The sequence below is a fragment of the Pelophylax lessonae genome, assembly GCF_965119305.1.
Source record: "Pelophylax lessonae genome assembly, chromosome: 3".
In the NCBI taxonomy this organism is placed as follows: Eukaryota; Metazoa; Chordata; class Amphibia; order Anura; family Ranidae; genus Pelophylax; species Pelophylax lessonae.
In genome coordinates this window covers 203,236,633-203,262,113 of record NC_138770.1, presented here as the reverse complement: position 1 = coordinate 203,262,113, position 25,481 = coordinate 203,236,633, and the positions used below count along the sequence as shown (strand labels likewise).

General features: G+C 44.9%; 1 protein-coding gene across 1 annotated transcript in view; it reads right to left on the bottom strand.

The window, feature by feature from the left end:
• WDFY1 (WD repeat and FYVE domain containing 1) overlaps positions 1–25,481 on the bottom strand; it is a 78,219-nt gene that overhangs the window by 14,519 nt on the left and 38,219 nt on the right. Inside the window, exons 2-6 of the mRNA XM_082252436.1 lie at positions 18,100–18,167; positions 11,358–11,431; positions 10,314–10,368; positions 9,817–9,967; positions 8,601–8,713 (exon numbers count right to left, since the gene is read on the bottom strand). Coding sequence (XP_082108562.1) covers positions 8,601–8,713; positions 9,817–9,967; positions 10,314–10,368; positions 11,358–11,431; positions 18,100–18,167 — 461 coding nt within the window. The remainder of the gene's footprint in view (positions 1–8,600; positions 8,714–9,816; positions 9,968–10,313; positions 10,369–11,357; positions 11,432–18,099; positions 18,168–25,481) is intronic.

Below are 25,481 nucleotides of genomic sequence, written 5' to 3'. Positions count from 1 at the left end.
TCCAACATGACTGTGCATGTTGTAATCACCGAACTGTAGATACATGCCCAAAATTGTATAAATTTACCTGCTGTACTCTGCTGTAATTCAGTATTATAAATATCCCTCCTCCTGTTGTAGCTTTGAGATCTTTTAACAGCAATCAGTGCTTGTATGGTGTGTATGAGCACATGCCTAGCCGCAACACAGAAAGAAAGAGCCAGGACATGCTTCTTTACATCAGCTTGTGGCACAAGTAAGTGTCAGACGACACACAAGGGCAGCGCTCTCAACAAAGGAGAGTCCTGACAAATCTGAAGTGGAGTCTTACGACTGAGCACACAGGCTTAAAGGATCGCCATCCATTGTAACAGGTATTCCGAAGAAAAGGTAGAGTTGCCGGCTACCTTTTCTTCTTATTACAAGTAAATGTCAACATGAGAAAAAAAACAAAAACAATGCAGCGCTAACTTACTAATCAATAATACAATGATGGAACCCTCTAATGTATGGAAATCTCAAACTTCAATATCACCACAATACCGGTCTCTGTGTTATGCAACGTCACATTTAATACACATCATTGTAAATGTGTAAATGTGCAAAAACTGCACTAATCCAAAAGAAATTGCATCTCTAGCTTCTCACACATAACATGGTCATAAAAAACAAATAAAATGAAAAGTGTAGCGCTAAACCAAATCTAATAAATATCACATAGATAAGTTGTGCAAATATATCAATGTAAAAATTGTGCAAAGTACAAATAAAACCACAAAAATACACAAAGATGATAAAAAAAACAGTGCAGTCCGATAATTAGTAATAAAGTCCACAGACTGAAAGCATGAGCCTCAGTGCAGGAAATAGTGTAGAAATAAACCGTGCTGCTTTCTGTGCTTCAATCCTCAATGTGTAACCTCCACCACTAGAAATCACTGTTTACCAGAACATGTGGACTCCGTTACCCATACATGTACTGGGTCAACCACGTTTAGAATCTGTTCAGAGCATGACTCCAAAATATTTCCAAACAGGATAGTGCCATGTATTCGCTCCTCACAGTGTGGTATCAAATGGTATGTAGAACCATAGGATAAAGAAAAAGGCTCCACACAATGTAAAACTTTATCACTCAATATTTATTAAAGAAGGTAGAAAACTTCCATCAAATCCGAACAAGCGCTTGTAACATCACCCAGCATAAAGGATTAGAGTGCAATGGCCAGAATAATAACAAAAAACCCAACGGGTTTCATCTTCAAAGACATCATCTGGGGTCTGAAGACATGCTGGCCATTGCTTGTATATATAGCATTTACAGTAATTATACAAAAGTCCATATGCAGCGATGAAAAGGAAAAAACATTGAATAGTCCATGATCAGAGCAGGAGGATGCAATCTCATCACCAGCATCAGTGTAGGTAGACAACACACTACACCGCAGTGCCCAAAAAAATCTCCTTACCAGAGTCAAATATTACATGGATATGGAAGTGTAGAGATATGGTCACCAGCAGTGTTCAGGTAAACAGCCTCCTCAACAGACACTTCCACTTGGCAGGAAATAATCAACTCCACTCCTCCATACATAAACCAATGCTATGCTGCAAGGGCTGCCTTTAATTCCAGACGTGGGGATATCATTACCAAGAAGAAACAACAAAGCGGTATATAGTGAAGGTCTGCGGTCTGCATGAACCATAAGAAATTTATTAAAAACATACTTTCAAAAATATGCGATAAAAGAGCATCATAAACATCATGTTCTGCCGCGGCTCGAAGCGTAATTGTGATTAGGCGTCCCACTCCCGAGCCGCAGCAGAACGGCGCAAAGCACCACTTTATCTCAGTGAACAACCAAGTAAGGTGAATGACAAGACAAGCTGCCAGCTCCGACACCCTACATTCAGAAGAATGGAGACCGCAGTGGGGGAGCCAAGTGGCGAACCCCCTGAACAATTGTGCGAACCACAGAAAGGGTAGCAAAAGGACGATAAAAGAAAACCGCTAAGGCCGAACCTGGCCCTCAGTGGTACCAGAGGCCAGACGCTGCTCCACACCTCATTGGAGAAAAGCCAATCTCAGAGTCACCGAAAAGAAGCAGAGGTGACCCCAAAAGATTTCCATGTGCAAAGTACGCTCTTCAAACGCAATGGTAAATCTACCTAGAAGTATGTGTGGGAATCACTGATTTAGACGGTCCAGGGGTGTCAAACTGGCGGCACTCCAGCTGTTGCAGAACTACAAGTCCTATCATGCCTCTGCCTATGGGAGTCATACTTGTAACTGCAAAGCCTCATGGGACTTGAATTTCCGCAACAGCTAGAAGGCCGCCAGTTTGACACCTGTGCGAGTCTAGCCTTTAGCGCCCTGCTTCCGACAGCCAAGCCGTTAAAGCCAGCGACTGTAAAGAAAGATTGAAGATTGACCCTTGAGCCAACAGATCCCTTCTAAGAGGAAGTCTCCAAGGAGCATCGGCGAACAAACGTATAGGATCTGCGTACCAAGACCGGCGAGGCCAGTCTGGAGACACTAGAAGGCCATAATCCCTTCTGCCTCGAGCCTACGCAGGAGTCTTGGCAGAAGTTCTAGAAGAGGAAAGACGTATATGAGACGATACTGGAACCAAAGGAGCCACCAGCGCGTCTGTGTCGTCGGCCAGAGGATCCCGAGACCGTGCCACAAACCCAAGCACCTTCCTGTTGAGACGAGAAGCCAACAGGACCATCATGTGAGTTCCCCACCGGAGACACAACTGATGAAACACCCCCGAAGGAAATGTCCACTATATCAATCGGTAGTCTGGATTCTTCCAGAGCCCAGACCCCCTGCGCACATCCCGTGCCAAAAAACGCAACCCCACAAGGACAGACTGGCATCCGTGGTGACCACCATCAAGTACAACGGAAGGAAGATTTACCCTGTCGAAGCGACGGAGAGAGAAGCCACTGAATTAGGGACCTTCTACGCCAGCCCAACAGGTTCAAATTGTCTAGAGACTGTGGATTCTTGCCCCATATGGCAAGAATCTCTCTTTATAGAGGTCTCATGTGGATTTTTTGAAACTTGTCAAATGGGAGGAACACCCTGGCTGAGGCCGAGTCCAGAACAGACCCAAATAGTCCAACTATGTGGAAGAACCAGAGCCAATACCTGGAAATTTAAATTTCCAACCAAACTTCTGCAGAGTCCCCACAGCAATCTCCCGGTTGTCCTTCAGAGCAGTCGGAGACTCTGCTCGCAGAAGAAGATCATCCAGGTACTCCAGTATCACAATTACCCGCTGGCACAACAATGCCAACAACGGGCCTAACACTTGCTCCTCGCCCACGGCAAGCGAAGAAAGCGCGAATGACCGACATATAGCAATATGAAGGAAAGCGTCCTTAACATCGATAGAAGCCAGAAGACCCCCCTGATATAGGGATGCCACTACCGTACGAATGGACTCCATTCAAAACATCTGTACCCGCACAAAGAAGTTCAGAGCTTGAGGTCCAAGATTGGATTAACCTCGCTTTCCTTCCTGGGACCTGTAAACATGAAACAAATGTTCCCATTCTGAGACCGGAACAATCACCCCTTGTACTAGCAAGTCTTGCATGGCCCCGAAGAGACCTCACAGGGGGTCTGGGGATAAATGTAGGTTGGACAAAAAGAACCTCTCTGGAGGAGAAGACCGAAAACTCGATCTTGTAGCGAGACCGAATCAGCTCGTGGACCCACTTGTCTTGAATCAGGTCCACGGGTCCGGAAAGAAGCGAAGAAGTCCTCCCCACCCCAGATAGGAGTGAGAGCGTTTCTTCAGGCAGAAGAGGTGTTTGTCTGCAGGTGTGGAAGGACCAGCTCTCGGCATACCAGACCAGGTCCTCATGGAACCCCCGGAGGAGGTCCTTCCAGGGGAGCTTCTAAAGACGATTCCCCACAAAGGGGAAGATCACATAAGACCTCCTGGAAAGTCTGGTCCAGACCAGACCAGCATTTAAGCCATATCCTGCGCCGAAGGATCATTGCTGTCATGGACAGCCCAGAGACTAAGAGAGCCGCATCCAGAGAGGCATCACAGACAAACTGCAACCCCTGGACCAATTAGTCTGCTAGCTCCGCAAAGGTAGGAGAAATCTTTTCCCCCTCCGGATCCTGGCGCAAAAGCTTTGTCCACTCTGAAAAGTCAGGGACACCATGCTATGGTGAACACCGGCCTAAGGACCCAACCGGCCACAGTAAACATGTGGCAGCCCAAAGTCTCGGCTCTCCTGTCAAAAGGATTTTTTAAAACCGGAGAATCCTCCGCCAGAATTAGGGTGGATTTAATCAGCCTGGAGACCTGGGAGTCCACCACAGGTGGGACTGGCCACGTACTCCACAGAGACTCCTCAAGGGATTCCGTCCATCGTCAGGCTTAGACACAGCCATATTGCGTTTAGAACAACTCCACTGACTCGTGAATTTTGTCACAGTAGGCGGGAAAGAGGAATACTGTACCTTTGCCGCTTCAGAGGATCTGCGGGCCCCCGAGAGGACCGGTGCCTCTGACACAGCAGCTGCATCCCCAGTCAATCGGACAGCTTGGTCAATCTCTTGGACAGCCAGTTCCGTCAGCTGCGAGTAGACCGCAAGGCCACGGCCTACATTTTTGGTACAACCTGGCCACGTGAGGCGCCCATCCGTCAACAGTACCGTCCGCTATATCATCAGCTCGGGCAGCTTGGTCAGGCGCTCGGGCAGCTTGGTCAGGCGCTCGGGCAGCTTGGTCAGGCGCTCGGGCAGCTTGGTCAGGCGCTCGGACATCCGCGAGTAGGACGCTAAGCTGCGGTTTAACTTTTCAGCCCGATTTGGCCACGTGAGGCATAGACCTGCGGATGAGGAAACGTACACTCCCCCCAGCCCAAGAACCACAGCAGGGAGCCCAAAGTACATCCCTGCCCCAGTCATTAACCCCCAGGGGGCTGGAACCCACTCAAAGACCCCCCGTGTGCGATCTGGACAACCCGGTCAGCAGCAACCACCCCCACCCACAACAGGAGCAAGTGGCAAAGCCAGCTCTTACCCCACCCAAGGAGGGGGGGGAGATGGGGGTAGGTTGGGGTCAAAAGACCACCATGACTGTTAGAGGGGCTGGGGGAATGCAAGGGAACCAGGGGGTCAGACCATCCCAGGAAGGGGCCCACGTCCACCTTGAGGGACCACAAAGGGAGAGGGGGGACACTACTTACCACACCATGGAACCGGGTGGGAACCTACCTGACCAGACCGCCTCCCCATCTTGGAATGGAGGGTGCTGCGGGCGAGAGGCAGGCTGTGACTCAGGTCAGGACCAGGGCTATGCGTCCTCGTGAGGCGTTTAACTCACTGGCCAGTCCCCCTCCAGTGGGACTATGTCGTGGCCGACCTAGTGTGGCGCTGGCTGGCCAGACTTGGAAGACCGTAAGGATCTAGGATATCCAGTCCGTCGCCCAGTTCCGGCAGTTTATTGTAGTTCTCACAGTACAAGAAAATAACAAAAGAAGTCAGTTTAAAAAAGGAAAAAATGCCAGGACCAGAAATTCCAGCAAGGAACTAGGTCCTTACTCCTGACTAGGCAAGAAAAAAACTGAGATCCTAGAGCAGGAAGTGGGAGTATAAGACCTTGGACTGCCCCATAGGCATAGTTAAGCTTTGTTAACTTTTGTTAACCCTTTCTCGCCTAGTGTCCTACTCCTAGGAAGAGCAGCATAACCCATCTGTCAAATGAAGTTTTGAAGCTGTGTCCATCAATGAACATTAGAGAAAAGGATTTTTATTGTAAGACAAAAATCAATTTTTCTGCTCTTGTTTAGGTTTTTATGTTGGATAGGTAGGGCCAAGCTCATTTAGATGTCCCTATCTATAGTGAGGTTGATTTCAGATGAGGTTGTCACTTCCCTTTTTGTGATCCGTTGGTCTGCCTAGGGGGGTAATGATCGTGTTGGGCAAGTTTGACACATGCGCTTAGTGGTAATCTATACGGCGCGTGCGCACCAAGTCATGTCCGGATTACATTGTGCGTTCACATATGTAATCCAAGACGAGGCTTGGATAGCGCCACCTGATACACACATAGGGGAATTCAAAATGAGGCTTGGAGCGCACTCTGATAATCATGAGAATCCAGTGAGGCTTGAAGCTCACTCTTTACCGCCATGTTCATTACCAGGCAGTATTTTTCCCGGATGGATGTGCATGGGGGGACAGCAATTAAGGTAATTACTGTAAATGCTATATATACACAAGCAATGGCCAGCATGTCTTCAGACCCCAGATGATGTATTTGAAGACGAAATCCGTTGGGTTTTCTTATTATTCAGGCCATTGCACTCTAATCATTTATGCTGGATGATGTTACAAGCGCTTGTTTTTCGGATTTGATGGAAGTTTTCTACCTCGTTTAATTAATTTTGGGTGATACAGATTTACAGTATGTGGAGCCTTTTTCTTTATCCTATGGTTCTTACATGCCATTTGATACCACACTGCGAGGAGCGGATGCATCGCACTATCCTGTTTGGAAATATTTTGGAGTCATCCTCTGAACATATTCTAAACGTGGCTGACCTAGGACCTGTATGGGTAACTGAGTCCCAGTGTTCTGGTAAGCAGTAATTTCTATAAGTGGTGGAGGTTTCACATTGAGGGTTGAAGCCCAGAAAGTGGCACGGTTTATTTCTACACCATTTCCTGCACTAAGGCTCACGTTTTCACTCTGTGGACTTTATTCAATTATTGGACTGCACTGTTTTTGATCATCTTTACTGTGTATTTTTGTGGTTTTATTTGTACTTTGCACAGTTTTTACATTGATATATTTGCACAACTTACCTATGTTATATTTATTATTAGATTTGGTTTAGTGCTACACTTTTATTTTATTATAATACACATCAAACTAAAAATAAGACCTAAAAAATAAAACTTTCCAGGGATGGTAGAAACCCCTCCTATGGATATTTGGCAGTGGGCAGTAGACCGTGTCATCAGTGCAGCCCATTTGTTCCACCTATCCTTGCCCATCAGTGCAGCACATAAGTGCCCATCAGTGCAGCATATTAATACCCATCGGTTAAGCATATCAGTGCAGCCTATCAGTGCCCATCAGTGCAGCTTATCAGTGCCCATCAGACATGCCTCATAAGTGCCGCTTCATCAGTGCCGCATATAAGCGCACCTCAGTGCAGCTTTATCAGTACCCATCAGTGCAGCTTCATCAGTGCCCATCACTACAGGCCCATCACTGCAGATTATCCTTGCCCATCAGTGAAGCATATCAGTGTCCAGCAGTGTAGCTTCATTTGCGTCCATCAGCGCAGCTTGTCAGTGGCCCATCAGTGCAGCATATCAGTGCAGCTTACCCGTGCCCCATAAGTGCAGCTTCATCAGTGCCCCAATAGTGCAGCATATCAGTGCCCCAATAGTGCAGCATATCAGTGCCCCAATAGTGCAGCATATCAGTGCCCCATTAGTGCAGCATATCAGTGCCCCATTAGTGCAGCATATCAGTGCCCCATTAGTGCAGCATATCAGTGCCCCATTAGTGCAGCATATCAGTGCCCCATTAGTGCAGCATATCAGTGCCCCATTAGTGCAGCAATTCAGTGCCCCATTAGTGCAGCCTCATCAGTGCTCCATTAGTGCAGCCTCATCAGTGCCATTCAGTGCACCATATCAGTGCAGCCTTATCAGTGCCCCATAAGAGCAGCATATCAATGCCCATCAATGCGGCTTCATCAGTGCCCATCTGTGCAGCCTCATCAGTGCAGATTAGCAGTGCAGCATATCAGTGCCGCATAAGTGCAGCCTCATCAGTGCCCATCAGTGCAGCAGGGATCACAAGGAGGAATCGGCCCAATCACACAGAGCCAGGATCTCCCGCTGTGACACAGCTGGTACATGAAACGCTGGCCGCTGTCAAACAAAGTCCCACCACCAGTGTGTGGTCTATCATAGGAGTCGGTCCAGTAGGCTGGTCTTTGTTGGACAGCGGCAGGCGTTTCATATACCAGCTGTGTCAAAGGGGGATGTCCCCGCACTGTGTGATCCAGCCAGCAATGCTCAAGATTCTTACTTTGATCTCCCTGCAGCAGTGACAAATGGCGAATGAAAGTACATCCCTGCTTGACCGGTCGTTGGGGGAATCAGAGGAATAGCAGACATCGGTCTTACAAACAGGAAATCACAGGGCTGTAATGGTTTTATTTGAAAATCATTAGGCTATTACACAGCAACTACTGAGCTAAGAAGATGGATGGCATATTCGGTAAGGTATTAAGGTAAGAGATCAGCAACAAGGACATGGGAAAAGGTTTTTGCCTGGATTTCTCCTTTAGAGTTCATATGTGTGTAAAGGCAAGCGTCCCACTACTTTTGGTAATATAGTGTAGCTTTATGTTAGCATTATTGCGTAGGTGCAATTTAAAATGCTGCATGCTTGCTTTTGTCACTGACATTTTCCTTAGTGGAAACTTGGTGGTGTGTTTTTCCTTCATGAATTGTAGAATAAGAACTACACGGTAACCAGTTTTTAAAAACAGTACATTTCTATATTAGTCAGCACTGAACGCCCAGTTTAAAGACTGAATGATAAAGTTATTTGAGCAATTACCTTCATGGCCTTTAAGTGTTGATATCACAGAACATTTGTCTTTCTCCAGCTTTAGCAGTGTAATCAGCCCAGAAAAATCACCAACAAAGGCATATCTGGTGTCTTCATCGTATCTGAACAAGACTTTTGTTAAGGATCACATGGCTTATTACAGAGATCAGAGAGGACAAGATATAATACTAATCTCCTAATAAACTGCAAGTTGTCATGGAGACAGTTCTAAACCTTAGTAAAGCTGTATCAATGGAACCAGCAAATTATAACCCAATAATAGAGAGCAAGATAAACGTTAACACCTTTACAGAACATCATTAAAATGTATGAACAAATGGAGAGAACAAGGAAAATACTTCCTGCAATGAAGCAGCAATACTTCATGCACTCAGGGAAAGCATACAATCATCATACATTTACATATTCTCTACATGCAAATTCTGGATTTCCCACAAAAATGCAGATACACGGATTAGAGTTCAAGCTTAGCAGTGGTGTTTTCACAAAAGAGGAATCACACAAACAGGAGATTAATGTTGGATAAAATAGCTTAGAATCAATCTGGACAATTTCAATCAGTTGCTTGTACTGGACAGGGCGATAAGGGACTTGTGTGTACATGTATCTCTATAGTCATTGCAAGAACTGGTATTCTAAACTGGACGAGTTAATCTCAACCAGGACACTACCTGCATTGAGTATGCATGTTATCCCTGTGCTTGCAAGGGTTTCCTTTGGGTATCCTGTTCCCTCTCACTCTCTAAATACAATCTTCTAGTTCAATTTGCTCCTGTCATAACTGGTCCTAATATGTATGCATGTAAGAAAGGGACCTTCGATTGTTAGCAGATCAATGTGAGCAGGGACTGATATGAATGTACGAGTAAAAGGGCTGCTTAAACTGTTGGTGCTATATAAATACCTGTAATAAATAAATGACACAACAAAAAACATTACAGGAAGAATTCCCGTATCTAGGCTGTAACACGTTCCTAAGCATCCCCCCACAGCCACTGTCACATTTAAATCTGGCATGGTTGTGTGGGGTTCCACTCACACAGCTACATCCTTCATTGTGATCTGTGGTAGACAAACTAGTAGTTTCAATGGACGGCTAGTGTAGTAATCAGCGCACTCATCGTCCATTGATGCTTCCTTCACCTAACTAAAAGCCTGTACAGAGTATAAATGGTTATAAATTACAATAGGCCCCAAAGGATACTGAAGGCAGGATGCCCAAGCAGAGAAAGCATATCTGCCCACCAAGGAACCACTCTGAGTGCACATCCAGGTGATGAACTTATCCTGTCCAGTGCTAATCACCCACTCAGGTCCAGGAGAGTAAATGACCTCTGTCACTCGGCTCTGATGAGCTGTAGAGGCAAAAGAGAAATCCATTAGTGAGACTAGCTGCCAAACAATGGGGCTGATTTACTAAAGGAAAAAACACTGTTCACTTTACAAGAGAGTTTTCACTGGAGCTTGGTGAATGAGGTGAAACCCAGCTAATTTCCATCATCTAATCATGCACAAGCATAAAATGTGAATTGTTTTATTTTCCTTGCAAGTAATTGGGTATTCCTTGCAAAGCGAAATTTCACCATATTCACTAAGCTCTTCACTAATCTCCCTTGCACTGTGCAACTTCCTTTGCAAGAAGAACAGCCCATTTGCCTTCCAATGTGCCAGTAAAAGACGAACAGTACAATGATTACCCACCTGGGTATGTTTTTATAAAGTTCATTTTGTTGAAGTCATCAGAGATGACAAACTCCTACAAAACAGAAAAAATATATATATATAAAAATCACATTAGGAAACTGAACATATTGGGGTATCAACTTTAATGAATAGGTACAGGTTTTTATTTTCTAGACTTTTACCTTCAGAAGTAAAGCATAAGTGACTGAGTAGCCATTTCATTAATGGCTATAAAGCCTGGTACACACTGGCAGGTTCTTTTCGTTCAACCCGGTGGGCTGAAGGAAAAAAAAAAAAAAAAACAACAACTAAAGAGCTTGGGAGAAGCGGCTGTGCTATCTGATGTTAGTGCAGCGATCTCCCCCACTGAGCTATTGTGTTCTGACGGGGGGGGGGGGGGGGGATTTATGGGCAGACAGCTTGCGCTGAAAGTCTGTGGGAGACCTGCATGACATCAGTGATTTTCTGTTCTCTGGTGCAATGCTTTCCAAAAAAAGTAAATGCACACACACACACACACACATATATAATTATATATATATATATATATATATATATATATATATATATATATATATATATATTTTATATTTATGTGAACTTCTCCTTGAACAGTCTGTGTCCAGGGCATCGTGTATGTCCCTGTGCGCATATACTTCTCAGATGTGCATATATCTGCGTAAAGCAGCTGTATAGTTTAGCCTGCCGTTGATTTTGACAGGCTGCTGGCAGTGGACTGAACGTAACTCTCCAGCAGAAAATTACATCTGAATGTGCACTTTACTGCCATCTTGAAGCCATATGCATTGGCCCTTATCTTTCTAATTGCTTCATGAATGTGTTTAACTGTATTTATCTGAGCAAAACTAAAACCAGCTTAGAGGAGGGAAAAAAACAAAGGTGAGTACAGAAAAAGCAGAGCTACTGCCCAAAGTAACCAATCACGTATAACTTTCATGATTAAAAGGCTGGATACAGAAGGGCAACACCTCCTTTTTCTGTGCTGCCGATTATCCAACTCCGTTCTATCTATACTGGCAACAATAGAATTGATTGACTCACCACATTGGCGCCACTATCCTGTCCCACAAAAATCTTCCTGCTCTCATGGTGGTATCTCAGTGCTGAACAAGGAGCTGAAAGAAGACAGACAATAATATGTTACTAGTGTAATCCCAGAAGTGTTTAATAATGGTCTTTAAAAAAAACGATGTCACTTAAAGGATCATCCAAAGCAGCACTCTAGGTATACTTTCTGCTGTCTAACAGAGGTAGAATTCAATATAAGTAATGAATCAATGTTTTTTCATCAACAAATCCATTCAGTATGTGGTTATACACAATACACATAATTAGCTTCACAAGGAAACGGTACCTTCTGCATTTAGGTTCATGGTAAATATACGTAAAGGCCAACGCTGCTTCCATTATAGGCCAAGAAGAGGCCCGCCAGGAAGTCAGCCATTAGAGGTCACTCCTTAGCATTGGATTTTTTAACTTTAGTTTCTTCAGTTCTGAAAAGGTTCAGAAACTCTTGTTTATCGTGCATATCAACTATTTGCCTAAGCCAAACGATGCCCAAATACTTGCCGTCCTTAGGCCATTAGGCTTGGACTTCAAGTGGTTTGAAACAAGCTCACAGCTTGATACCATTTTGTTTTTAGCAGGTTCTTAGCTTTTTAATAAAAGATTTAGGCGGGTTTCATTTTTACATTACCAAGAATGACGGCAAGTGGTTAAGCAGAGTTTGGCTTACATAAATGGCCAATATAAAGTACATAATTAAGAGATTCGGGAGCTTGTCAGAACTGAACCTGGAAGCAATGAACACGGTCACTTCCTGTTTGTGCTAGTTTAGTTGTAGTGGAGATGCCATCACATAGGGGGCATGTTAAGCTGGCCAAAGATTGATTCAATCTTGGCTGGTACAGCATGGACCGCCCAAGATTTGATTCATCTATTGGCAGGCTGGTTGTACTGAAGTCGATCCATCTATCAACTTCATTACACCAGACCTGCCAGATTTTTTGCATGCCATCACTACCAGCGGCTATAGCTGCTAGCAGTGATCATCACATTTGGCTGGCAGGGAGGGCTTTCTGCCGGCAGAACACAATAGCATAGCCGGAGCGATTCCCCAAAAAAACACTGTGTGGAGGGGGGGGGGGTGTTGAATTGAGCAATTTTCTTTCCTCCAACCCGTGGAAGGGAAGAAAGAAAATTGTACAATGTATGGGCTACATATATAGGGAAACCGCAACTGTGCTTCACATGTCAGATACTGCCACAAACGTCTAAGGGAAAGAAAAAAAATTATATGGCCATAATTCACAGTTCATTTTAAGATGATAAACTGTAAATACTTTTTGTCATTTTACAGGCATGCAATTTTAAAGTGGTCACAAACCTTTGACAAAAAATATGAGCAAAGCATATCCCTCTATACTGTGTACTTGTCTGAATCCAGGAGCACTAAAGCTTCGTACACACGATCAGTTTATCAGATGAATTTTCATCCGTTTTTTTGTTTCATGCTAGTCTCATATCGAAAGTGAAGAGGTTAATTTCAAACGAAAAAATTCTTGTACGACAGAACTCAACTGCAGAAGTGATCATGTCATGTGTTGAATGGTTTTGTATGTATTCTTTCATTTCTGAGCATGCCTAGTCTACGATTTTTTCGGATGAAAACTACTAATTAAACGAAAATCGGACATTGTGTTGACGTACGATAAAACTTTTATAGCCTGCACATCTAGTTTTTGTCATACGAAAATTCGTAATCAGCTGTCGAAAGCACTAAACTAACGATCCAAAAATCAGCAGATCGTTCAGATTAAATTTACTTCTGATTTTCTTATCATGTGTACAGGCCTTACGTGTCATTTCTGTCTGCTGCCCCATTCTTCTGCTATCAGCACGAGTCACTTCTGACAAGTTGTCCTGACACCAAGAGAAAAATGGTGACGGGGAGGGACCTAACTGAGCTCTGCAGAGTGTAATTTTAAAGGAGAATCTTGAAGAGATCTGGACTGTCCTTATTATGACAGACATGGCAATTAAAAAAATCGAAATACCTTCTATCAGATATTTCCTGACTCCGCAATAATAATGACTTCCTTCAGATGGAGTACAAAGATTTAAAACCCAGGAACTATCCAGCTGATGTATGTTACTTCTTGTTGTTAATTGACAACAAAGTTTCCAGGATATTACAAGGACAGAAGGTTTGTTTAGCTTTACTCACAATTCACGTCAATCCAACCAAAAGCACAGAACTCTCTTCTCCCATTTACACAGTTCTCCAAAGAAACTAACAATTTAATAGGGAACTCCAGACAACAAGTAAATTCCACCAGTGACCTGCAGTTAAAGGAGAAGTACAGCCAAAGCTCATTTGGCTGTACTCCTGTGGATGATAGGAGTGCAGTTCGTTCTGCACTCCTGTGACCCGTTTTCAGCAGACAGCAGGGTGAAGCCCGCTGTTAGCTGATGTCACAGAACTGGTCCAGGCTGGGGCAAGATCACGATAATAAAGTCAGGATTCACCCACAACCCTGGACTGCCACTTGGATCAGCCTCTCAGAGAGCCGCTGAGAGCCTGAGCCAGCCGCCCCCCACCACAGCCCAATGCTCCAATGAGCATGGAAGGAGGGGCAGAACAGACAGCGACAACTGACAGTCACCAGCTCTCCGCTCACAGAGCTCTGAGAATCAAGCGATCAGCAGTAAATGATTGCTTGGTTCTCAGTCTTAGAGCTGGCGGGGGACAGATGCAGCATCGGACCGATGTTGCATGCACATAAGTAGATTCTTTAAAAAAAAAAATCCGAACTTCTCCTTTAATACTGCAGCTTGTGCTAAAGTCAGTAAACCTGCTTAGCTTATTTGCTAGCACAGACTGAGAGCACATTCCTGTTCATGGGTCTTATGGCTGCACCTGTTTCCTTGCAGGGTGTCACACAGCCTACAAGCTGACAGGAAGTGTAAAATGCAGCAAGGACAGGCCTGCCAGGAAGACAATAAGAAAGCAGAAGGGAAGGGGGGGGGGGGGGAGAGACACATGACAATACTGCCATGAGACCCACCAGTGAGCACAGCTCTACATGGACTGTTTCCTCCACATTACTTTCTCCTGTGTGCAATTACTTGCTTATGGGCCATTGTATTTTATATTAACCATTTTATACTTATATGTTTTAATGACCATAATGTGATTGCGCTACTGATACCAGTTTCTCTACGAAGATTAGTTGGTGTTGCAATATTATTCCCTTCAGCATACTTCACTGTTGGGTTGATGTTTTGAGGTTAGTAAGCTGTGCCTTTTTTTGCGCTATACAGTGCCTTGCGAAAGTATTCGGCCTCCTTGAACTTTTCAACCTTTTGCCACATTTCAGGCTTCAAACATAAATATATAAAAACTGAAATATCCAATAAATTTCGTTCCACTTCATGATTGTGTCCCACTTGTTGTTGATTCTTCACAAAAAATTACAAACTTTGTTAACAAATAAACTGAAAAATTGGGCGTGCAAAATTATTCAGCCCCTTTACTTTCAATGCAGCAAACTCTCTCCAGAAGTTCAGTGAGGATCTCTGAATGATCCAATGTTGACCTAAATGACTAATGATGATAAATAGAGTCCACCTGTGTGTAATCAAGTCTCCGTATAAATGCACCTGCACTGTGATAGTCTCAGAGGTCAGTTTAAAGCGCAGAGAGCATCATGAAGAACAAGGAACACACCAGGCAGGTCCGAGATACTGTTGTGGAGAAGTTTAAAGCCGGATTTGGATACAAAAAGATTTCCCAAGCTTTAAATATCCCAAGGAGCACTGTGCAAGCGATAATATTGAAATGGAAGGAGTATCAGACCACTGCAAATCTACGAAGACCTGGCCGTCCCTCTAAACTTTCAGCTCATACAAGGAGAAGACTGATCAGAGATGCAGCCAAGAGGCCCATGATCACTCTGGATGAACTGCAGAGATCTACAGCTGAGGTGGGAGACTCTGTCCATAGGGCAACAATCAGTCATATACTGCACAAATCTGGCCTTTATGGAAGAGTGGCAAGAAGAAAGCCATTTCTTAAAGATATCCATAAAAAGTGTCGTTTAAAGTTTGCCACAAGCCACCTGGGAGACACACCAAACATGTGGAAGAAGGTGCTCTGGTCAGATGAAACCAAAATCGAACCTTTTGGCAACAATGCAAAACGTTATGTTTGGCGTAAAAGCAACACAGCTCATCACCCTGAACACACCATCCCCACTGTCAAACATGGTGGTGGCAGCATCATGGTTTGGGCCTGCTTTTCTTCAGCAGGGAAGGTGGTTAAAATTGATGGGAAGATGGATAGAGCCAAATACAGGACCATTCTGGAAGAAAACCTGATGGAGTCTGCAAAAGACCTGAGACTAGGACAGAGATCTGTCTTCCAACAAGACAATGATCCAAAACAAAGCAAAATCTACAATGGAATGGTTCACAAATAAACATATCTAGGTGTTAGAATGGCCAAGTCAAAAGTCCAGACCTGAATGCAATCGAGAATCTGTGGAAAGAACTGAAAACTGCTGTTCAGAAACGCTCTCCATCCAACCTCACTGAGCTTGAGCTGTTTTGCAAGGAGGAATGGGCAAAAATTTCAGTCTCTCGATGTACAAAAATGATAGAGACATACCCCAAGTGGCTTACAGCTGTAATTGCAGCAAAAGGTGTCGCTACAAAGTATTAACTTAAATTAACAAAGTTCGAAATATCCAATAAATTTCGTTCCACTTTATGATTGTGTCCCACTTGTTGATTCTTCAAAAAAAATTAGTTTTATATCTTTATGTTTGAAGCCTGAAATGTGGCAAAAGGTCGAAAAGTTCAAGGGGGCCGAATACTTTCGCAAGGCACTGTACATAGTGCTGAGAATTCTTTTCAAACATTTCAACTTTTTTTTTCCATCAGTGGACAAAACGTTTTGCGAGTGGTTTACCAAGGTACTTTTTGGTAAACTTCAGGCACCCATCAATGTTTTTTTTAAGAGAAGCAGCTTCCTGTGCTGTTCTGCCATTGGATACCCTGCCTGTTCAAAGACTACGTATTGTGGACTCATGAACGGGGAAATTTGCCAGTTCCAGTGATGTCTTAAAGCCTTTAGCTGCTACTTGTGGGTTCTTATATACCTCACTGAGGATTCTGTGGTGTGCATTTGGATTCATCTTGGCTGGGCATTCACTACTAGGAAGAGTAGCCCCAGTACTAAGCCGTCTCCATTTATAGACTATTTGGCTGTCCACTGACGGATGCTTATACACGTTGAGATTGCTTTGTATGCCTTTCCAACCCTATGCAGATCAACTAATCTTGATTATATGTCTTCAGAGAGCTCCTTTTTGTGAGGCATGGTTCACATCAGCTGATGTTGTTTATGAACAGCAATCTTAAAATGTTTGAGTGTCTTATCAAAGTAGCTTTAAACCACATAGCCAAATTCATTTTAATAACTGGCCTCCAGGTGTACAAACTACAGACTCCTATTAGCTTTCCTTTAAAGAGGAAGTAAACCCTCCTCTACAACTTGTACCTATAGGTAAGCCTATGATAAGGCTTATCTATAGGTACTGTAAATATCTCCTAAACATGCACCGTTTTGACATCACTGGTGCATGTGCTCCGAAGGAACGGCGCTGGTGCCGTTCCTTCAGAGCCCTGTGCCGAGACCGTCGGCTCCCGCGCGCATGACGTCATCGCGGCTCCAGCCAATCAGTGCCCGGATGCCGCAAACCTGGAAGAAGGGCGACCGAACATGTCACCCGTGAGAGAGGTGAGCGGGCGGCACTGCGGGGGCTTCGTTCTAAGGTAAGTATTTCATTATGAGCTAGTATGCGATGCATACTAGCTCATTGTGTGTTTTTTTTTTTTTTTTTTTTTTTTTTAATTCTGAGGTTTACAACCTCTTTAGGTAGTGTAAGGTTTCACTTACATTTTCCTCCAGCACTGTGAATGTTTAATGGGCTTGTTCAATAGAAAAAATAATACTTAGTATGTGATCAGCCTAAGCACATTGTGTTTGTCTATTGTTGTGACTAAGATAAGCATAAGATCACATTTTATAGCAAGTTTCTGCAGAAAAGCAGTTAAACATTTTCTTGCCATTGAATGTAATGGAATAACAGACAATGTGGGTTCACAGTGGGAAGTGGGATCAGACACCTGCTTTAGGTCACTAACCCGATTCTGTTTTTTGTGGGTAGGGTATAGGTAGAGCAGTATTTCTCATTATTTTTTTGGTCAAGGCACCCTTTAAAATTATGGACATCTCGAGGTACCCCATTCTAAAATGTAAAAAAACTACTCTAATAGTTTTATATAATGCAGCAACATCAATACATGTAGGACACCCAACGTTCAAGCTGATTTTTTTCTTCCAAAGCAAATGCATTTTTGCACACGGGTACTGACTAGTATTCCAATGTTTCTTTTCTCCCTAATTTTCTCTTCATCAGTCAGCTAATGTGACCCCAGTGCTCTGGGCGAGATGCAAAGGAGGTTCAAACAAGGATGCTGTGGAGGCGACAGACATACTCATCATATGATAACATCATTTGTTCTTAGGATGCCAGAAAGTTGTAATGGTGCACAATGAAAACCTGCGGCTTTGTGTAAATAAAAAGCAGGCTTCATCCACCTGCTGGCTTGTATACTATTTTTTATCAATTTTTAGGCATTTTGCCAAGGCACCCCTGAAGAAGCTTTAAGGCACCCTGGGTGAAAAAGGCTGAGGTAGAGTATTAGATGAACTCACATGACATGGTATGGTAGATACTTGGCCAATACTGCCCGCTGTCTCTCTTCAGCCATACTCGAATTGTCCTAAACACAGAAAAATTGTTCAGATTAAATAATGTCCACATCCTGAAACAAAAACATACAGACACCGAATGATTACAGTAAATGCTGAAACAAAATACATAATTTTCATAATAAATCCATAATTGTTCGCTTATCGCTGTTTCAAATGAACTGATAGACAGGAAGCCTTAGAATCCACTCTATTGTCTTCTCTCTTTATCAAGGTTTACACATACAGCAGCTTTTGCCACCCCTCTAAAGTAGTGGCTTACCTTTCAGATGTATTCAACAGGCACTAACAGCTTTCTTTTTGTGGTATTTAATCAAGACTGGGTTTTACTTTTTGCAACAAGCAAAAAAGAAAAATCAGAAAACTTAAAAAAAAAAAAAAAATTCTCCTGTTCTAAAACCTATCCAATAAAAAAGAAATCAAAATATTTAACCACTTCCGGACCGCTCCCGCCGCAGATTTACGTTGCTACTTTGACGTTAAATACCAGGGTTATGGCAGCAGATCGCGGCGGATTTGCCAGTCGTTTTCCCCGCTTACCGGAGTGGAAAGCGATTCAGTCCTTTCCCCTCCTAGGCAGGAAGTTGAGTAAGGGCAAGCTGGCCCTCACTCGACTCTATAGCCTTGAAGGACAGGAGCAACATGATACGTCGCTTCCTCCCAACGGCCTTAAAGCGGAGTTCCGGCCACAAAAAAAAAAATTCAATGAACATACCCCTGGGACAGTCAGGGCTAGTACATTCCACAATGGCTAGCCTCTGATCTGTCCCGGTTCGCACTTACCTGCATGCCCAGAAGCTGTTTAGCAGGGAATGCGGCGTCGCACCGGAAGTGACGAGTGGGGCCGGTGCCATCGCATTGATTCCTGGGAGCGATGACGTTCAGCTCCCGGGAATCATTGCAAACCGGAAGTGACGGCACGGGCCGCGGCCGCCGAGGGAGGAAGTGGAAGAAAGGTGGGTATTTATTTCTACAATAACAAGGTAAAAAAAAAAAAATCTAACTATCCATTCCCTTTTCAGGTGAAGAAAAGCAAGCGGATGGCCACAAAATCGATTATGTCGATTATGTCGATTTTGTGGCCGGAACTCCGTTTTAAAGAGCCCATTTTTTTTTTAATGATGAAAAAAAACTTCCTTTTTTTTGCTTTTGTCTTTTTGACCCCAGATCTCACATTAAAGAGGACCTATCCTACCTATTCCTATTACAAGGGATGTTTACATTGCTTGTAATAGGAAAAAAAGTGATAAAAAAAAAATGGATTTTTGTAAAATCTTACCGTAAAATCCTTTTCTCTTAAGCTCATTGACAGACGTAGTCCTCGTTGATTAATAACAACTCGGGTTATACTGCCCTCTACGGGAGTAGGACTAGACAGGAAAGAAAACATTCTGGCCACACCTTAGGGGGCAATCCCAGAGGGTATATCCTCTCTCTCTCTGCTACAGCAAATCAGTTATGTCACAAAGCAGTGTTTAGAGAATTTAACCCAACCCAACTCAAAAACAGAGGGGCGGGTACTACGTCTGTCAATGAGCTTAAGAGAAAAGGATTTTACGGTAAGATTTTACAAAAATCCATTTTTCTCTGTCGCTCATTGACAGACGTAGTCCTCGTTGATTAATAACAACTCGGGACGTCCCAAAGCAGTACCACAAATGAGAGGTGGGAAAATGGAAATCAAAATCCAATCTAGAAGGCCCAACCGGTGCCAACTAGAAGTTCTAAAGGCTCATCAATCAAAGATGAGACTCAACAGAAATTCCAACGGAAAAAAACCCTCGAGGTAGACCACCGGTCTCCTCAAATTGCGGCCTGCAAAACCTTGCGGCCAAATGAGGCATCCGCCGATGCCATCACATCAATTTTATAAAATTTTGTAAAGGTATGTACCGACGACCAGGTGGCCGCCTTGCACACCTGGACCACTGACGCCTGATGGCGGTAGGCCCAGGAAGTACTGAGCGCTCGAGTGGAGTGCGCCTTAACAGGGAACGGAGGATTCCGACCCTTAATAGAGCCTGTACCACCGTCTGTCTAATCCATTTGGAGATAGTCTCGGCAGATGCAGGCAACCCCTTTCTGGGGCCATCCGTTATCACAAAAAGTGAATCAGTTTTACGGAACGATTCCGTAGCCTTCAGGTGTACCCTGATTGCCCGAACCACATCCAAGGAATGCAACGCATGTTCCCGATGATGATTGGGCTGAGGACACAAGGAAGGTAGCACAATATCTTCATTCAGATGAAAGTCTGAAACCACCTTTGGAAGAAAGGATGGCTTTGGATGAAGAACTACCTTATCCCTATGAACCACTAAATATGGGGACTGGCATGATAATGCAGCCAGTTCTGACACCCTGCGTGCAGAAGTGATAGCCACCAAGAAGGCCACCTTCTGGGATAAAGTAAGCAAGGGAATCTCCCTGATATTTTCAAAGGGAGGTTTCTGCAGAACCGACAAAACCAAATTAAGATCCCAGGGCGGTAAGGGCGCGCGGACTGGTGGAGCCAGGTGCCGCACCCCCTGAATGAAATTCCGCACTAAGGAATGAGTAGCCAAGGGCTTCTGAAAGAAGATTGCTAATGCTTAAACCTGACCCTTGATGGTGCTCAAGGATAGTTTCTGCTCAACCCCCTTTTGCAGAAAAGTCAAGATTCGGGTCACCGAATAGATACGTGGAGGAAATCCCAAAGATTCACACCACGCGATTTAAGTCTTCCATGTGCGATAATAGACCTTGCTGGAAGTCGCTTTCCTTGCCTTAATTAGATTAGGAATAACTGAAGCTGACAACCCTCTGTCCTTCAGTACCTGGGTCTCAATGGCCAGGCCATTAAAACCAGCGACTGTAAAGCACAATGGAAGATCGGTCCTTGAGACCGCAGATCCTCCCTGAGAGGAAGTCTCCAAGGAGCGTTCGCGACTAGCATGTCCAAGTCGGCCTGACCGGCTTGACGAGGCTAGCCTAGAATTTCCAGGATAACTGGAGATCCCTCCATCTCCATCCTGCGGAGAAATCTCAGCAGCAATCTGAGAGGAGGGAATGCATCTAATAGCTGACACTGCCTTAACAGGCCATTCAGCGCGTCTGCTGCGTCCGCTAGAGGATCGTGGGCGTGCGTTACCAACCTCCGCGCCTCCGGGATGCTCTGAAGAAGACACAGATGGTGAAATCCTTGGTGATCGACCTAAGTCATCACCCTGATATTGTCTGACTGGATCCGAACCAGGCTGCCCTAGAGCTACCTGGCCCAGGCAATCCGACAAAGTCTGATCGCTCTCTGTTCCCACACATTTATCAGACACCCGATTCCTATCAGGAGTGATGATTTCTCCTGGTTGAACATTAGAGACCGAAGTCACCCGGCTAGATGCTCCTTGGTCTGTCTGCTCAACCGGATCCGATTCCTGTGGGGAACTGAGACTAATCTTTGGAAAAGGTAAAGAAAATGATCTGTTCAGGGAACGGTAACTACCACTCCTTGTGGTACTTAAATGTTGGAAGGGAAGAATCGCACCGGTAGCAGTGATCGATGCTCGATCTAGTGCTCTGAATACCGGTGAAGACGTCCCCCCACCCTCAAGCCGGGTGGGGGCGCACCTTCAGGCTGTATAAGCCTTAGCTTCAGGTTTGGCTGAGTCGGTCTTTTGTTTGTCCGACCAGCGCTTCTTGAACCCTCCTAGAGGGGTTTTGCCTTTCCCGCTCGCTCCAGCAGAGCGAACGAACCCTTTATGAGCGGCAAAGAAAGGTCCACGCTTGTTGCGAGGTCCTTTAGCTTTAGCAGCCTGCGGCAAAAAAGTGCTTTTGCCCCCAGTGACATCCTTAATGATCTCATCTAGGGTGGCCCCAAATAGGCGATTCCCCTGAAAGGGGAGATTCGCCAAGGTCTTTTTGGAACCTAGGTCCGCTGACCAGCATTTTAACCACAGCACACGTCTGAGGATTACCGCTGACATAGATGCATGCCCTAATAGGGGGGTGGCATCCAAGGCTGCGTCACAGATGAACTGTAGTCCTTGTATAATCTGTTCCATCAAATCAGATGTTGCCTGGGGGATACCTTTCCCCTTCAGGTCCTGGCGCACCAATCTCGCCCATTCCGTTAATGTCTGTGAAACTAAACCAATGACAATTACTGGTCTAGAGGCTGACCCCATCAGGGAAAAGATAGTGCGGGACTCCGCTTCCATCTTCCGATCCACCGGATCCTTAAAGGACGGAGCGTCCTCCAACGGGATAACCGTGGCTTTATTCAGTCTGGAAATAGGTGGATCCACCACTGGTGGTACCGTCCATTTCTTAATGAGGGATTCCTCAAACGGATAGCGTCTAGCAATGCGCTTGGAAATAGTAAAGGTACGCTTTGAATGATCCCATTCCTCTTTAATCTTATTACCAAAACATCTGGGTAAAGGAAAAACCTTCACCGTCTTGGTAGGTTTGCTAGTACCAAAGGGAATTTCCATTTCAGTTGCCTCTGCCGGTAAAACCTCAAGTCTTAAGGTTTCCCGAACCGCCACAACTAGTGCGTCCACCAATGCTTCTTCTTGTGCTATGGCGGAAGCAAGAACGTCCTCCTCACTGTCTGAGGGAACTTTACCTGAGACAACAGCCCCTGCAGAGGGACCTGCAGCTGCAATGACCATCTCAGAATCTGAATCTGAAGTATCAGATGATATAGGGGTAGGCGGGGGTCGCTTTCTTGACCCCCGTCCCTGACAGGCCGTCTCCACCCGAGACACCAAAGACTCCAAAACTGCTGTAAATGCATCCATACTCTGTGAACTGGCGGGTCCTGCGGCCACCTCGAGGGAAACAGGTGGGGGTACCTGTGTGGCAGGGTCCATGATAATTCCAGACACTACCCGGAAAAAAATCAATTGCCAAAAATATAAAACTTTTTTTTTTTTTTCTTTTTTTCAGACCCCCAGCGCCACAATGCCCCTCAGTGTTACCTGCTTAGGGACCCCTACAGAGCAAGAGAGAGATAGACCCCAAGGCTCACCACTTGATGCTCAGAGTTTCAAATGCAACTTGTTTCAGCACTGTCTATAACAGACAGGAAGTCTTTGGCTGGCTTCCCGGGTAAAAAGGAGGCGGCTCCGCCCCTTTGCACGCCTTCCGGCGCCTCCCCTAGCTCCTCGAGGTGTTTTGGTCACCTCAAACATGGCCGCCCCATGCTGGAGACACGAGGCTACGCCAATATGGCGGCCTCGTGCGATCTCCCAGACAATGGCGGCGGCCTGTACAGGATAACGGCGTGTCTGGCGGCCTGCGGGAGTATCTCGGCCCCACAAACCTTCACCCTGATGGTGATCAGCCTGGCCGGCGGTACCGGACCCTGGCAGGCCGCATGCGGTCCGTGGGCCGTCGGAAGGCAGCCCTCTGCCCTTGCTGGAGGAATGCGATCTGGACTGCAGGGATTCATGGCATCGCCCTGTGAACACCTCTGACAGGTAGGATACCTTATGCTACCATAGTAACATTCTAGTACTGCCACGGACTTCAGTCATCTTTACAGTTTTGAAATGACATTAGATTGTCAGCTCCCAAACCAAGCCTCCTGGTTTCTTGTTCACAAAATCAAACTCAAATAGGGGGATCTGTGACCTGTTATAGGATAGAGGGGAGACCCATCCTTACCATTTCAGAGAGGGGCCCTCGTTCACCACAAACCCGTCAGGGGGAAAAGGGGGAACATACTCACCATACCGGAACCAGGCGGGCGCCACTCCTGACAGAACCCCTCTCCACCGGGGTGGGGGGGCTGTCGACCAGTACAGACGCCGTGACTCTTGGTCATTGGCGTTCAAGCGAGACGTTTAACTCGCAGGGTCAGTCCCCGTCCAGTGGGACTATGTCGCGGCCGACCCAGCGCGGAGCTATGGCCTGCACGTGCTCGTAGGCGGAACTGGGGTGACCACTGGATCTCAACATCCAGCCCGTCGCCCAGTTCCAGCTTTCTTGCTTGAAGATCTCACAGGAACACTGGAGAAAAAAGCTGTCTAAAAAAAAAATCTTTCTAAGAAAAAAATCCTGCCAGGACCGAAGATCCTAGCAAGGCATCTAGGTCCTTACTCCTAACTAGACAGAAAAAAACTGATTTGCTGTAGCAGAGAGAGAGAGGATATACCCTCTGGGACTGCCCCTAAGGTGTGGCCAGAATGTTTTATTTCCTGTCTAGTCCTACTCCTGTAGAGGGCAGTATAACCCGAGTTGTTATTAATCAACGAGGACTACGTCTGTCAATGAGCGACAGAGAAATGTTTTTTAAAAGACAGTGTAAAAAAAAAAAAAAAAAGAATATAAAGCGCCCCGTCCCTCCGAGCTTGCGTGCAGAAGCGAACGCATTTGCGGGTCGCGCCCACATATGTAAACGGTGTTCAACCCACACGTGAGGCATCGCACGATCGTTAGAGCGAGAGCAAAAATTCTGGCCCTAGACCTCCTCTGTAACTCTAAACTGGTAACCTGTAGAAATTTTTAAAGCGTCGCCCATGGAGATTTTTCAAGTACCAATGTTTGTCACCATTCCACGAACGTGCGTAATTTTGAAGCATGACATGTTGGGTATCTTTTTACTCGGCGTAACATTAGCTTTCACATTATAGAAACAAATTGGGCTAACTTTACTGTTTCGTTTTTTTTTTAAATGTAGTGAAATTTATTTTTTCCAAAAAAAGTCGCGTTTAAAAGACCGCTGCACAAATACTGCGTGACACAAAAAATTGCAACAAATGCCATTTTATTCTCCAGTCTTTGCACAAGAAAATTATATTATATATAATGTTTGGGCAATTTTCTAGCAAAAAATATTCATTTTAAACTTGTAAACAACAAGTGTCAAAAATAGGCCTGGTCCTTAAATGGTTATCTCTTCATAAATTCAAGCCAAATGTATTCTGCTACATGTCTTTGGTAATAAAAAAAAAAAAAAATGGGAATTTTGACTTACGTAAAATCCATTTCTCTGATGTTCATTGACGGACACAGCTCCTGATCTTAACCATTGGGTTATACTGTCCCCTACAGGAGTAGGACACTAGGCAGAAATAAAAGTCTGTGTAGGTTTTACGCCTATGGGCAGTCCCAGGGGGTATACTCCCTCTCTCTGCTATAGGCACTCAGTTTTGTTACAAGCAGTGTCAGAAGAATTACAACTCCACAAAAGGGGTGGGTGCTGTGTCTGTCAATGAACATCAGAAAGTCAAAAATCCCATTTTCTCTTTCGTTCATTGACGGACACAGCTCCTCATCTTCTTAACCATTGGGACGTCACAAAGCAGTGTTAAACATGAGGGGTGAGAACAGCAAAAAAT